This window comes from Lycorma delicatula, chromosome 6 (genome assembly GCF_047948215.1).
Source record: "Lycorma delicatula isolate Av1 chromosome 6, ASM4794821v1, whole genome shotgun sequence".
NCBI classification, from domain to species: Eukaryota; Metazoa; Arthropoda; class Insecta; order Hemiptera; family Fulgoridae; genus Lycorma; species Lycorma delicatula.
In genome coordinates, this window is record NC_134460.1 from 106,207,612 (window position 1) to 106,224,368 (window position 16,757).

At 29.7% G+C, this 16,757-nt stretch overlaps 2 protein-coding genes across 4 annotated transcripts in view; one reads left to right on the forward strand and one right to left on the reverse strand.

Moving 5' to 3' along the window:
- The first annotated feature begins 183 nt into the window (after nt 1-183).
- LOC142326099 (spliceosome associated factor 3, U4/U6 recycling protein-like) lies at nt 184-4,056 on the forward strand. The gene has a single exon (XM_075368279.1). The coding sequence runs from the start codon at nt 490-492 to the stop codon at nt 3,580-3,582; it is 3,093 nt and encodes a 1,030-aa protein (XP_075224394.1). The 5' UTR covers nt 184-489; the 3' UTR covers nt 3,583-4,056.
- Nucleotides 4,057-11,992: 7,936 nt separating this feature from the next.
- The window catches only part of Helz (Helicase with zinc finger), a 118,278-nt gene continuing 113,513 nt past the window's right edge, over nt 11,993-16,757 (reverse strand). For 2 of the 3 annotated variants that reach the window (XM_075368284.1, XM_075368283.1), the window contains exon 21: nt 11,993-16,623. In XM_075368284.1, coding sequence (XP_075224399.1) covers nt 15,892-16,623 — 732 coding nt within the window. In that variant the 3' untranslated portion in view covers nt 11,993-15,891. The remainder of the gene's footprint in view (nt 16,624-16,757) is intronic. The other variant, XM_075368285.1, reaches the window with a different exon arrangement.

Consider the following 16,757-nt stretch of genomic DNA (forward strand, 5'->3'; position numbering starts at 1 on the left):
ATCTAGTTTCCATATTTAAAATAATTCAACAGAATAAAATTATACACTATCAATATAAAAAGAGAATATTAAAATAATCAGCAGTAACTTATTAAACCCCTCTTCGCATTTGCTCTTCTTTGGATGTAATTTTAACATAGAAGTTAATTTCATGTTATCGTTACTTAGGGTAATCTAATGATAAAGAATGACAACAGTATCTAAATGGCGGTGGAATGGTTGTTTTCTAAATACTAACCTATTATTTTGTTTATAGTGTTGAACATTTTCAAACGTTTGATTGTCAGTAATTTTTATTAAAAAGTGAGATCTCTGTTAATAGTTGCAGACTTACGTTATACAAATGTTTGGCAAGCAAAGTGTTGCAAGTATTTTTATTTATTTGTTAATTAAGAATTTAATATTTTTGAATTAATCTTTAGGTTGTTATATCTTATTGGCCAAGTAAAGTTGACTTAATTACTAATTTTTCAAAAATAATTTCCTCAAATGGACTCCGAAGAAGACGATATTCAGTTAAAGATTAAAAAACTGAAGTCTAGTTTATTCGTTGTCCAGAATGAGGTTAAATTTAATGCTCATAATTATGATGCTTACATACAAATTATAAATAAATCATCTGAGTTGTACAGTTTGTATTCTGTTCAAGAAGCAAAATTTGATGTAGGCAGTGAAGAAAAAAAAGTGGCTGCAGAACAGACTGCTATATCATTTAATAGACTACGTAATGCAAGGAGAAGTATGAGCACACTATATCCCCTGACTATTGAATTATGGATTCAGTGGATTGAAGATGAAATGAATGCACCCCCAACGCTAAATGATCATGTAATTATACAAGACATCTTTCAGAAGGCTTTGGTTGATTATCTTAGTGTTGATATTTGGGTTCTTTATGTTAAATATTTAACAGTAAGGTTAGAGCAAGGAGCATGTGCTAGTATAACATCAAGTTTTGTTCGTGACACCTTTGAAAAAGCAGTGACGAATTGTGGACTTCATTATCAGGATGGCAGTAAAATTTGGGAAGCATATCAACAATTTGAAATGAATTTTTTAATTGAAGCAAAGTTACAGTTAGAGAAAAATAATAACTCTGATAATATTGAGAACTATAAACTTAAGTTATTAAATGTAATTAAACTGTTTAAAAGAGAAATGTCTATACCATTGGCAGAACATGATCAGTTATATGAAAAATTCTTAACAAATGTTGTTCCATATACAGATATTCTTAAATCATTTGATTCAGAAAGTATTGTAATAGATTTAGATGAAATTAAAAAATTCCACGAACAGACATTAATGCAGATTGAATCAGAATCAATAAAAATTCAGGAAGACTCCTTGGAAAAATCTCAGTATTCATTAGAAGCTTATCAGTCTTATATTTTACATGAAATGGATAGAGGAGTGAATAATCCAGCAAGATTGCAGTGTATCTTTGAACGAGCTCTTGTTCATCACTGTCTGAAGTCATCTATTTGGTTAGATTATATAGATTTTTTAAACTCTGTCATTAAATTGCCAAATCTGGTTTTAGATACATGTAAGCGAGCACTTCGTAATGTTACATGGGATTCACGGTTATATATCAAGTATGCAATAATACTTGAAAGTAATTCACATGAATATGAAGAAATAAAAGATATTTATGAAGCAGGCTTACAGAAATATGCAGAAGATGGTTGTAATTATTATGGTGTTTGGATGTCATATGTGTCATTTGAAAAGCGAATATCTAAAAGTGATATGAATATCATAAAAAAGAAACCATTAATTTATCAGCTGATTCAACAAGCAATCTACCATTTGGAAAAGTTTGATGAACCACATAAATTCATTATGGATTTTATATTATTCTGGGTAGATATTGAACGATTTTGGTTTAAAGATGATAAAAAAGCTATGGTTATATGGAAATATATGGCATTAAAGTTCAGAAATAATTACCAGATATGGACCATGGCCATTAATTTTGCAAGAATGTCTGGAAATATACCTTTTATTAATGATTTATTTAATGTTGGTTTAACACAGTTTCCAAATGAGATGGAATATTTTAGCCAAAGTTGGCTGAATTCTGAAAATATTCATGGATCACTTGCTTCATACAACCATCTTGAAAAAAAAATTAATATTTTTTTACAGTCACGTTTAATGAACCGTAAAACAAAAGAGAACCTGGGAATTAAATCAAAAACTGAACATCAAATTAGATTATTAATTTCTTGGTTGCAACATGCTGAAGAAGAACTTTTTAACATTAATGAACCAAATCTGTCAGATACAGAGTTTTATTCAAGAAATAACTCTGTGCATAGTGATAAAAGACCGTCTAACATAAATCATAAAACTAAGCATAAATCACATATCAGATATGATGAGGGCAGTAAAAGTACCACAACTGGTAGTTTGAGTGTAAACTCATCTAATAAACAACATGGTGACATATCATCTACCAACAGCACACCAGTGATAGGACCAACATTACCTCCTGGTTTTATTTTTAATAATAATAGTAACACCAGCCCAGCTGATAGTGACGATGAACTTGATAATAATCAGTCACCACCCTCAAAAAAAAAGAAACCTAATGAAGAGACTGTGAAAAATGAAGAAAGCTCAAACTTGGAAACCGATGAACAAAACAGAACAGTATTTGTTAGTAATCTGCATCCAGCTACAAAAGATTCAGATTTAAAAATTATTTTTAGCCGTGCTGGTGATGTACAGAAAGTTGATTTACATAGAGTTAAAGGTGGGAAAATATTTGCATTTGTCACTTATGCTACACCTGAAGAAGCACTGAAAGCATTTGAATTAGAACATACTCCAATTTATAACAGACCTGTCTATGTTTCAGAGTTTAAACATACAAAAGAAAAATATAGTGCACCTCATTACAGCCAACAACAAGAAAAAAATAAACTTTTTGTATCAAATCTTGCTAAAACAATTAACCCAAATGACTTAGAAAAAATATTTAATCAACATGGCAGTATGATAAGCTTAAGACTTATTAATAAAAAGGGATCATCAAAACCATTTGCTTATGTTGAATATAAAACTGAAGAGGCTGCAAGTAGAGCTCGTGATAAAGCAAATAATACTCTTTTAAAAGGGAGGATGATTAATGTTGAATTTAGTAATCCTAGTGCGATACATCAAAGTGGTAGAACTAGGCAACCCAGTTCTACTGAAACAAGCCCAAAGACGTCTGAGGGACATGAAATGGAAGTTGATGTAAATGAACATGAGAAAACTACAACAGATAAACAACCATTGATAAATCCGGCATCTGAAGACAAGCTTTTCAAAAAACCACCAACTGTACCTTTTGCGTTTATTCCTATGCAGGCCAGAAACTCCAGGAATTTACAGTCTAACAGAGAACAAGTTCATAAAAGATCTAAGGGACCAGCAGTTCGATTAAATTTTGAACCAACTACTAAGTCATCAAATAAGCTATCACCAAGTGGAGAAGAAAATTCTATTAATCAGGATAAAAATCTTCAGTCTGCTATACCATCATCCCCAAAATCAAATGATGATTTCCGTAAAATGCTACTGGAGAAGTAGTTTATTTATTAATATTTTTTTGTTTCATCTATTAGAATTACTTGCAAAATATATATATATATATATATATATATATTTTTTTAATTAATGTTCATTAAAGGCAGTGAATTTTGTTTTATTTATTATTTTTTTCTTTTCAACAATGCAATAGCCAATTGAAAATAAAATCATTTTATTTAATATTGTTCATACAGATTTTATTAAGGTCTATGCACATAAAGACTAGTTTTTTTTGTTTTTTTTTAAAAAAAACGAGATAAAGAATGTATTGAAAACAGCAAATAAATAAATTAAAAATGTTAGGCATTAGTAATAGTTTAAAAGACTATAAACTATATTCTTCCCTTTGAATTTATAAAATTTAATTTTTATCAAATTATTTGTAAATATTATTAATGCAATTATGGAAATGATTGTGTCATAAATTAATTAATAATAATTAAGTTTGGTTTCTTTGTTAATTCTCCCAAGTACTATCCATATCCAATATTGCTAACCCATATATTTTAAAGTTTAATCTATAATAGTATGGGTTGGAGGTCTATGTCTTTTTGAGTAACATCTTGAATATACACTATTAATTACTGTAATGAAATTAGTACTTTCATCTATAAGGTTTCTGAATTCAATCCTATGAGGCTTGATATTTCTCAATTCAATTCTGTCTCAACGTAAAAAAAATTAGTGCTGTAACTTCAGTCATCAACCATTTGAAAAAAATGAATAAAGTATGAAAGTAAGAGTAACTTACGTTTTACAAAAAAAAACTTACTAAGCAACTGAAAACATTATAATGAATTTTTTTTATAATAAAAAAATGTTTAACTTCTTTTTTATGTTAGTGTTATTTAAACATTTTCATCAGTTTTTTTACTGTTTGATGGCTTTTGTACACCAGTTTCTTATGTACTGCATCCTCAACTATTTATTTCAGAATTTTTATCTTTGTTTACTGTTTTTCTTTCTGCACTGCAAAATCTCTCTTTTTTCCTGTTTAGCCTCCGGTAACTACCAGTTTAGATAATTCTTCAGAGGATGAATGAGGATGATATGTACGAGTGTAAATGAAGCGTAGTCTTGTACATTCTCAGTTAGGCCATTCCTGAGATGTGTGGTTAATTGAAACCCAACCACCAAAGAACACCGGTATCCACGATCTAGTATTCAAATCCATGTAAAAATAACTGGCTTTACTAGGACTTGAACGCTGTAACGCTCAACTTTCCAAATCAGCTGATTTGGGAAGACGCGTTAACCACTAGACCAACCCGATGGGTCGCACTGCAAAACCTAGATATATATATTTACACACACACATATGGTCCAACACCTTGCTCTTTCTGATAAAATTTAGTTTACCATAAAGTTTAATTTTTCCAATTCATCTATAACCTATTTATTTCATACTCTTATCAACCAACCTAATTTTCAAATTTCTTATATGACATCACAAAAGATGAGGCTTTAGAAAGCCTTACCTTTGTTTTTTTTCTTCCCTATTGCTCATACTTTGCTACCACATTCCGAACAAATATTTTTAAGAACTTTAAATTCTAGTTTGGAATTATCCTGATCTCTTTTCTGCAAACTATGCAGGGTTGTCCAGCCGCCTTTTAATATCTTCTTTAATTAATTCATCCTTTGTAGTTTCACTATCTACTGTGAAAATTTGGCATTTATTGTACAATGTTCTCCTATTTTAATATTTAACCAGTCATTAACCTCTTTTCTTCTGAACTGTTTACTGTTAAAATTAACTTTAAATGCAAAACATTCATTATTTTTTCCTGAAAACACATCAATTTGGTGTGGTAAATATTGGTAACTCATCCATAAGAGCTGCAATCCTTAACTGAATAAATAAATGCCTTATTTCAGTCAGTGTAAAATTTGGTTATATTAGAGTCAAACAATATTTGGTGATACTTGAACTCAGCAGCACAGTATTCAACAGTAACTAGCATATCCAGGGGTAGGCTGTTATTACTTGAAAGCTAGTGCATAGGTTTTGTTATATGTAGCTTTTGCAGCATTTCCATTGAGTCCACACCCTAAATCCAGTTCTTCTTCCATTGCTGGAAATATTTTTCATAGACTGTTTTGCAACGGCTGTTGAATCAGGTTATTCTCAGCTTGAGCAACAACCAAAATATATCTACAACTCAGGAGCTTGGCAAATTTGGGTAATTCCATACTTGACCAGAAAACAAATCCTGAATCAATGTGACGCAAAAGATTATATTATCATGATGTAACTGCCACTTGCATAATTTCCGAAGGTCTGTTCTCTTTCGCCGGACTGCATCATGCAGAATCTGTAGATAGTATTCTTTATATACAGTTTGGCCTTCTGGAGTATTCTCATTATGCACAACTACATTGCTGTAGAAAAAACAGTTACCATCTCTTATCACTTGTCTTGCTTTTTTGTCAAAGTTTTTTAACTGCGATGGCTGTATTTTCAGTTGTGGAACGCACCCATACATTCAAGTTTCATCACCAGTTAGTACATTTTTAAGGAAGTTAAGATCACACAATCTAGCATCTACTGCGCAATATCAAAATGAATCAGGTCAAACCTCTGGCACTAATTTTGTTGCCACTCTAACCATTAAATCATGTATACAGAAACTGCCGATACCAATGTTATTTGCAATTTCTGACAGTCAGCCGACTTTACATTATCAAACTACACCCATTGTTTATGGTATTTAGATTTTGGTCTACAGATATGCCACCTGGGAGAAGTTATGGTTTCTTGAATATGATTATTCCATACTTTAAATTCTTGTAATTGTAATAGTTTAGTTTCCAAGAGCCTACCAAAGGTTTGGTATCACCAACCTTTGGCAGGAATTGACAAAGTAACATTGTTTAACACGTTCCTTGATAATGCTACACCAAAAAACGCACTTGCACTAGGTACTATTGCTGTGGTCGGTACTTTTCAAAAAGATGCCACAGCCGATATGCAGTTAGATGGCGCTATTGAAAGGAGAAAAAAAAATGTAAGTTATAATCTAGCTTTATATAATAAATTTATTTATTTAGCGTATAGCACCAAAACATAACACCAATTACAGTCAAAATTACAAACAAATATATGCTACTGATTCTGGAGTCGCCATCAGGAAATCTTCAGGATTCCCTTCATGTCCTAGGGCAAACTTCTGTGATGTGTCTGACAGTTTGATTTTCACCACACTCACAAAGGGGCGTCGGTGTTTTACACCATTTATACAGGAAATAGGCGCACCTAACATGCTGAGTACGTATTCTGTTTAGCGTTGACCATGTCTTACGTGGCAAGTCAAAACCCAGCGACCTTTGATTAATACATAGGATTTGATTATTCTGCTTTGTGGTCCATTCTCGACGCCAGGCGTAAGGTTAAATCCGTCCCCTATGGCAGCAATTGCTGTTTTGATAGGTGGCTTTCTAGATCAAAGGCGATCACGATTGGCATCCTCATGTATTGGCAGGTTTCGATTGTACATAATCTTCTTGTACTCTCTTACAAGAGCGTTCATACGGCGCAGGTTCGGGGGTGGTATATGGCTCAATACCGGGAGCCATTCCACGGTAGTAGACCTGATAACCCCGGCAATGTAATATATATTATATTTATATAATAAATAAATATAATGTAATCAAACTTAACCTACGTTCGCTAACCTTGACTAACGAGCGAGGGTTAAGTTTGGTTATATTAGATTTATTTAGTATATAGATTTAGTTACGTTCCAGAAAATTTCCGCGTGTAATGTAATCACGTATATTCAGACATTTATACAGAAATACAGGTTAGATTCTTGTTAAGTTATACAGTAAATGATATACGTAAATTACTGTACTCAAAAAAATACTTACTTTATTTTATTACTATAGTATCATTGCATTATTTTAACGATAGTGCAACGTATGAATTTAGAAAGAAAAATATGTACTATTTACTTTTTTTCAGTGACGCCATCTAACAACTACATATCGGCTACGGGCATCATCTTGAAAAGTACTCTGTGATCTATCAAGTTTAACCGCTTGCAATCGATACATTTAAAAAAATAAAATAATCGGTTAAATACTTTTTTAACAAACAAAATTTAGGAGTTACTGAACAACAGGAAAAATTAATTAATAGTTTGCGGTGATCAGAAAATAAAAATTGTCCATTATACAAGTAACGAAAATAGCCAAATTCTAAACTTTCTTCATAACTGATCTAAGATGAATTTATTAGTTACACAATCATAATTTTTTGGGGGGCTGGATCAAGTGTTATACGTTGTAAATTCACTTACAAGTGGAATATCCCTTTGCAAATCACAAAAAATAATATACGAGTTATTAAATTTGTTAATCTACATATATTAGTTGTTTCAGTGGCCAAGGGGACTTCAATAACCTCTACACATTTTCTCCATTCATCAGTACGAGTCTGGAACTTATTGTTCAAGATTTTTACAAATTAGCAGCATAACCTACCTTTACAGCAAAGATGTAATTTTTATCAAAGTTAAAAACTACACAAGAGATGTAGTCTCAAGAAATTGTCATTTCGTCACAGTTAGGTGGCAATTTCAAGGTAAATTGTTACAACATAAACGGTCTACCATGACTATACTCCAGGGAGGACGCATTAATGTTTTCAGATTAAGTAAAAAAGTGAGTTTCTATCTAAGCACTTTACTTTAAAGGTTTTTTTTGTATTTTACAAATTACTGAAATAAATTCCACCAATACATTTGACTTATTAACTACACGGTAGGTCTCAAAAATTCCCGAACTAAGTTTCTGTAGTAAATACAAGGTGCGCCATCTCTCGCACAACCAAGGAACACTTCTATGTCTGACGAGCACTGGTCTGTATGAAAGTGGATCCGATTAATTGGATTGATAAAATTTTGAAGCATAAACTAGCGCCACTAAATTAATGGTAGCACCCGCATAACTAAGTAAAATGAAACGGCGCATGCGCAGAGATATATGTAACGGTAGGTATAAACTTTAGTAAAATAAACATCCCTACAATCACAATTGCAGTCGTACAAGTGTACAATGGTTTTATTTAGTTCCCAGTACCTCATTCTGCTTCAATATTAAACACTTAGTTGTACTTTACGTCATAAGGTCCAGTTACACAAAGATTAGTGCTGACGAATAGGTGTAGTTTCATCATTTCAGTCTCGAGTTATATTCGGCCACGAACGTTGTGTTCATGTGACCTTGTGCTAGCTCGCGACATGGAACGTCTCAGTTCCCCTCAAGGAAGAAGAACCCTCCACTCGCGATGTCTGGTTGCAACACCACCCCCTTCGTTCGTAGCCATGAGCGTCTTAATCGGAAGACATCTTGCCCTCAAACTGATCACGTTGCACAGTCATCAGTCCGGCGTCGAAAGAAATCCAAATCGGCAATTCCGCCTTCTAAGAAGACATCAGACACCTAACTCTACCATGTAGCCATCAGGAACTGACACAAGATGGAATGTAGAAGCGCGATAAAATTTTGTTCGACTTCAAAACGTGCTCCTGCCCGAACATCTTACCCTTCGGGCAATAGCAGTACTAAACATCGGTAAAGACGCGGTTCGTACAATTGTAACAGAAAAAATTAACTACCGAAAGCTGTGCTCTTGTTTCGTTCCACACTTCTTGGCCGAAGAACAAAAACAGGTGCATGTTTTTGTGGATCTGCAAACGAAGCGTCAATCACCTTCTTGGTAGAGTCCTAAAGCACAAAGACCAGCGAAAGTCAGACAGCAAAAATTAAGAGTGTAAACAATGTTGATTACATTCTTAAGGGCCCGATTCATCATGAAATTGTCCCAACTGGTCAAATCGTGAATTCTATTTGTAAGTAATGGAACACTTGATGCGTCGAATCTGGCCAGTTGGACTCTCTTGCACGACAATGCCCTGGCACACACAGCAACAGTTTTAAAACGTTATTAATTCGTAAATCAAATACTTTGCTCCAGCAAACTATTTTGAACATGAAAGGTCGCTTTTTCTAAGACATTCGAAAAAGGGCATTCGTTTGACGGGCGCTGCGAGTGTATAACTTGTGAGGGGTTCTATGTGGATAAATTCGTTTATCTTTAAAAATTTATTTTTATTTAATTTAGTTCAGTAACTTTTCGGACATACTGTGAATACAAAACTTGAGCCACAATTTTTCAAAATTTAATTCTTTCGGCTTTGAAACTCCACACATTGTAATAACAAAAGTCAAACAGTTTCATTCGAGTAATGTAATATAAATAGGGTATTCTCTAATTTCACAGTTTAAGAGTTCGAAACATAAACAGTTAAACTGAAAAATAACTTTCCTGAGACCTGGCTTATTCAGTTCTTTAAAGAATTGGTAAAGTCCTTTATGAGATGGTACAGGTCAGATTTTTCATTCTTGACTTGTTTGGAAACTCAGTGCTCTACTAGCAAGATCATGCGAACTTCACCAAAAGGTTAATCATCAATAAATGAAGTTTTTGTTCTTTTCTAGATCAGATAATCCCTTAACTACAGAGTTTCCATACAACTAGCACAATCTAAAACTTAAGAGTGATCGTAAAGCCGTGCAACCCAAATTTTTCAGCTTTGTAGGAAGCTGACAGTTAAATTTGTAAAATATATTTTTATTAGGGTAATTTTGTGTGACTGAATAGTGAATGGTAGCATTGCTAGATCATGCCTCCAGGCAACAGTGGGTGTGGCACCAAGCAATTTGTTTAGTCTGAGCAGCAATGTCTTTTATGCAAGAACAATGTACCTTTATTGTTGTGAGTTACTGTAAATTAAATATGCAAAGTGTCAAGATGATTTTTTAAATGCTTTTGGGCTGTACTATCTTACCTTATCTTTCTGATACTTTTATTCAAAAGAAAACTGCACGTAGAAGGATATCATAAAATCTGAAAAAATTGACTTTCCCTGCAATATGAGATTACCTATACTGGACAGTGTTACAGAATCTGGACAGTGTTAGTATAAAAAGGAGGAAAAAAGTCAAACATAGATAATCCATGACGAAAAAAGTTTAAATCAAAGTACTATGTATTTGGATGTCAATTTTTACTCTATTTTAGTATCAATTTTTAAAATAGATCTAGCGATATGACAAAATAAAAGGGCAGTAATTAGAAATTATTTTTATTGCAAATAATGAAAACATGTAGGCAGGCAACTTGTGACAACAAAAACATCTGAAACATTTCATGATCTCTAAAATGTAAAAACCATATTAGAAGTGAACAATTTAAAAAATCTTTTCTCTTTTCTTATAAGCTACCTCTTTGGTCTCCAAAAAAGAAATAATATTACTAAAAGAAATTAACTCCTTGGTATTGATATTTATGGTGTTATAAAGCGATACCAGCACACCACCACTATTAATACTTTCTTTGTACAATGACTCCCTCTCTCACATTATTGAGTGATAAAGTATTTTAGTGAATGTTAATTATTATTTAACTAATCTGCCAAAAAACCAGCCTGCTTTTTGTTAACATTTTATTGTGCAAATTATTTGAGTCCATATCTGGCAGGGTGTCCATTTTACAGGAAAATAAATATCTTTAACAAAGTTTATAGAAAACTGGAAATAAAATGCAGAAACATGAAATGGTAAGAGGGATTGAAATCAAACTTTTATAGAGGGGAGAGAAAATGTAACAAGAAAAAAAAAATATATATATATATATGTCATATAAAGAGATATACTGTTATATGAAGCCAGCCTAAGAGTTTTTTAATTTTGAATGCAGATATTTTTTATCTCTTCTATTTAACAAGAGTAAATCTGAAAAAAATTGATATTACAAGAAATGCAATTTCTGGAATTAAATATATTACCTAATAATGATCGTGGAAATTGAATTGTCAAAATTATTTGATAATACAAATGATTTAAAAGTTCAAAATTGTATAACTGTACTTAGTATTTCTTAACAAGTAACAAATTTATACACAGAAATAGAGATTGCGATTAATAAAAAAAATTATGAGTGCTTTTAATTAATGAAATAGGTAAAAGCGATACCATAAGATTGATCTCAGCTCAGCATATTTAAAGTAATATAAATACAGCCATAAGAATTTCAGAACTTGCTATCACATTATAAATTTTATGCTTAAATAAGGAACTATCCTTGTTCTAAAAGAAAATTACAGAATGTGTAGAAAATGGAGATCAACAAGAAAAATAAAAAATAATTAATCTTTTCAGTCGTTTTGTTGAATTAAAACAAACAACAAAGGAATAAAAATAAACGTCCAATAATAGTAAAAATAAAACAAAATAATCATATGAAATAAATTACATAATAATATATTAATATAGATCATTAATTAGATATTACATATATTATAATAATAATAATAATATTACATCTGATACGTACGTACAAATTTTAATAGATAAATAATAACTGAACATTTTCTAAATATTACAATTTTTTTTTTTTTTTACAATGTATAAATACAAAATAATAGATATAAATATAATATAATATGTATATAGACAAAGAGCAAATTTTTTGTTTTTAATTTTTCAAATTTTTATAAATATTTTATTTTTATTTTTTTTTTTTATTAGCATATTTAATATAATCGATCTCATGACAACCCCATTAAAAAATAATAAATAAATATTTACATAGACATATATAAATATATTAATGCAAGATGAATTAAAATTAGAAATCTAGTCTTTATTTCATTACTTAGAAAGTATGTGTGTATAGTATATATTTTTCTAAATTAACAACAAAACAAATCATATTCTAATGAGATATAGTATATAAGCAACAATAATACGATTCTGAATAGACTTAATCATTTTACATATATAATACAGATTGTATTACATAATACCTGTATTATTTACAAACAAAATATATGATTTATTTATATATATATCACATATTTATAAATTTTTTTAACTATGATCCAATCACTTGTATTAATAATGGTGAATACATTTTTTATTTGTAAACTTAATCACTAAAAATAAATAAATGAACATAAACTATCACTAATCTAATGTCAGAATTATTTAAATAGTAATATATTTTAATTTTAATACACACATATGCTTAACTCATTTAATGTAATCCTTAAACAGTTAAAATATATCAGATCAAAATTATGCAGTTAAAAAAGGAGAAAACTACAAAATATATAACATGAACAAAATGTAATTGAATATTCATCAAGGTTTATGTTTATATATTACAGTTTGGGAAAATAAGAATTTTTTTAATAATTAGTAAATTTTATAATAAATAAATATTTAATATCCGATGTATTGGAAAAAATAAATTTATTTAACATAACTTTCTTGTTTAAGAAAAGAAAAGTATGTTTAACTGTGTTAATAAAACTGCAAACAAAATAATAAATGTAATGTAAATTACAGAATTTTTAAATTTTTACAGGCAAATTATTGAAAAATGAGATATACATTAACAATAACTATATCTTACAAGTACAAAAATTTGTCCCTGGTCCCATCAAAACCCTATAAAACAATGTCAAGATTTCCAACTTATGACTTTATACCCTATTACAAAATAAAATGTGACTGAAGGTGTGTCATTTTAGATGATCAGCAGCAGCAGCAGCAATCATTTTTTAAAGACTATACAACTCCTCTGTCGAAAATAATCTTCTTCACTACATGTAGACTTCTAAAGTCTATTTAACACTCTAAATTATGGTTATATCCGTTTGTTTGTTTTTTTTTTAAACAATATTATTTTATATCTTTATTAGTACTGAATTTACATATTACACAAAAGCTGATTCAACTTTCTTTCTCATCAGTATAAAGCCTTGTTATTATGAAATCTTAATATCCAACATAATATCTTGACTCCATTATTATATCTTCAACAACAGAAATGTTTTCTATACTCATCAGTCAACTTGCATATCACATATCTAATATCGTTATTGTCCCCTGCTTCCAAATAGCACACATACACAAAAATAATTGTCTATCCTGTTTCTTGAAATGTCTTCATCAGTAAAAATCCTGAACTCCACTAAAATATATTTAAATCAAAGCAAGGGACATTAAATATCCTTAATAAAAGAATTTGTACACCTCAATTTAAAAATTCAAAGAAGCTATTGAAACATTTTCCTATAATCAATTTTTTTAAAAGACTGATATGTTTCTAAACAAAGCAAAAAAAAATCAATCAATCAAGCAAAAATTATTTTCAATATTACTAACACATCTAGGACTGATTAGGTATAATTTACTGGGTTACTTAACACAAAAAATGTATGTTTCACATTACCATATTCAATTTTTCAATAATTCAGTTATTACGAAACTCCAAAATATTGTGACAAGATATACTCAATTTTATAGATAACATGCTTAGGTTTATGACAAAGAATCGAGTAGCGATATTAAATATGTTAACAGGAAATATGGTCCAATAAGAATCATTGATCTGATTGTCATTCCCTATTCACATGATAAGAATCCTGTAGAAAATTAATGAACTTATTGGGGTATATTTAAAGATATAATTTACTTTAAAATACTACTATAATGTGAATTTAAGTTACTTTAAAATACCTACCATAAATGTGAATTCAAGTTCTTAATGAAGAAGCTATAAATCACCAATAAAGGCAAAAATGATTTGGTCCTGTTTTTTATCGAGGTACTGACTGAGACAGACCAACTGTAATTAAGAAAAGTTCAAGAAAATGTATCAGAGCCATTGCCATAATTCTATGACGACAAACCAAATCTTTTTTAAGACTAGATTGACAACTGAAGCAATTTTCTTCTATTCTTAGTAAGACCTGATGTTAGAATTTTTATAAAGAGTAATCCTTTAAGAAACCTAAAAGATTCCTTTAAAAGTGATTGCTATTCAGACCTCAGCTTTGCAATAAACAGAGAATATTTTATTTCAACTAGTTTTACCACACATTAGAAATAGAATAATGTAATACATACATACAAAGATGAATTTAAAAATAATTTTTAAAATTGCACTCAAAAATCAAAATTTTATGAAGTATATATAAATTCAATAAGTGTTAAGTAAATATTTTAATAACTAATTTTTATATTTTGTGAACAAATTCTACTTATTCTTCATAATTTAATAACATAAAAAATTACATTTTTATATTACATACATAAGTAAACATTATGAATATGAATGAAATTCTACCAATCCATATATAATAATATATTAAATACAATTCAATTTAGTATATAGTACATAATTAATAAATCAACGTTGTATGTACTTACTGTAAATATTAATATTCTATACGTGACTGGATGGATGGAATAATATAAATGCACATATAAAATTTATTATCTTTTTACAATTAAGTTTAAAAAATATTCATCTATCCTAAATTACAAAATATTACATATACCTGAGATTTTTAAACTTATGTAATATGTAAACAACTATTATGTATTTCCCGTTTTCATGTACAAATTATTTATTTTTACTATTTACAAATTTTATGATAAATTACATATTTATTAAAATGAAATTACAAACATCTCTGAACATAAATTATTATTGTTTTACAGATGAAAACTTCATATATAATAGATGGAATGTTAAATACACTTTATGAAGTTAACAGATTCATTTCCACAACATGTGCATTTTTTCAGAAATAATACTGTATACGGTACATTTTTAGATTACAATTTTTTTTTAATTTTTTTTTTTATGTAATACTCAGATAATATATTTATGTTTATCATTACAAGATAAAAACATATAGGGTATTACTTTCTTTTTAAATCTGTTATGTACAAAAGTATTTTAAGAATAATTGCTTACAAACATTATTATTAATGTATAAAAACTGCAGTTGCGTATAAATATTTTATACAAATGACAAGTGATTTTAATGTCCAAAATAATTTAGAAAGTTTTTTTATAAAAATCTTAAAGGGAATAATTCTTAAATTCTGTATTAACATCACTTAAAAAAAATACTTTTTTTAAAACTGAAATAAGTTTTTTTCTTCTGTAAAATTATGTTCTGAATAAGTTAACAAAGTTTTATATATATGTTATTACAATAAAGTTATGATAGATAAATATATTTACTAATTTTTTTTTTAATTTTTTTTTTTTTTTGTCTTCGTACTGAAATAAAACACATTTGATCAGAATAAGAATAGATTTGAAATAAGACTAATAATATATTTCTAATTTTTCATCATCAATGCAAATGAATACTGAATTTTATGTATACCTACAAAAGTGTAAATATATGTATGTTATCTTTATATTTATTTACCATATTAAGCAAAGTAATGATAAAGACCCGACTGTGTAGATTTATTACCGAGTTCTCTAAGAACAGCAAATGGATCTCCACTTTTTTCTTCGATAGGAGAAGAAGATTCTGATTTTTGGGTTCTAACAACACTGGCATATGTAATCTGACGTTGAATATTAGCAAGCAATTCATCACCGGAATCATGCTCCTGAAACATGTTTGGCTGATATGCTCTAGCGTAACCAGCAAATGCACCAGCACTACCATTCATTTGTTTACTATCATTTGGTTCATCTAACAAGTTATGAATATTATCATCTTCCTGCTGATTGATCGCTATATTATTACTATGTTGCTGCGGCTGCCTCTGATACAACGGTACAGAAGTTGTTATATCTCTATTACTATCCCATAAATCAAACCTTTCTTCTGGGCCTATAATCCTTTGTGCAGCAATCTGCTGATGATGGTGAGGATGTTGTGGCTGATGATGCTGTTGGAGTTGGGGATGTTGAGGCTGTGGCTGCTGCTGCTGTTGTTGTAGAATATGTTGTTGAAATAATGATGCTTCTAAATCTCTATTTAATATGGGTGGAAGTAATGGTTTATCAATAGGTTTCTCATACCAAGCCTGTGGTCTAATTAATTGTTGCTGTTGCTGCTGCTGCTGCTGTTGCTGTGAAGGTTGTTGCTGTTGCTGGTTTAACATCCCTTCAATCATAGGAGTCATCTGAAAATTAAAAAGAGGAGAAACCTGAAAAATTATTTTGATAATTAATGACCAAACAATAATGTAATGTCAATCTTAAATATTATAAATGAGAATGCCAGTAAATGTTTATTATAATTTAATATTAGGTTTTAGTATGGTTTCCTAACTCTCTAGAT

Excerpts from the sequence above, each read along its gene's own strand:
- LOC142326099 (XM_075368279.1), top strand. The coding sequence starts at position 490 with ATGGACTCCGAAGAAGACGATATTCAGTTAAAGATTAAAAAACTGAAG.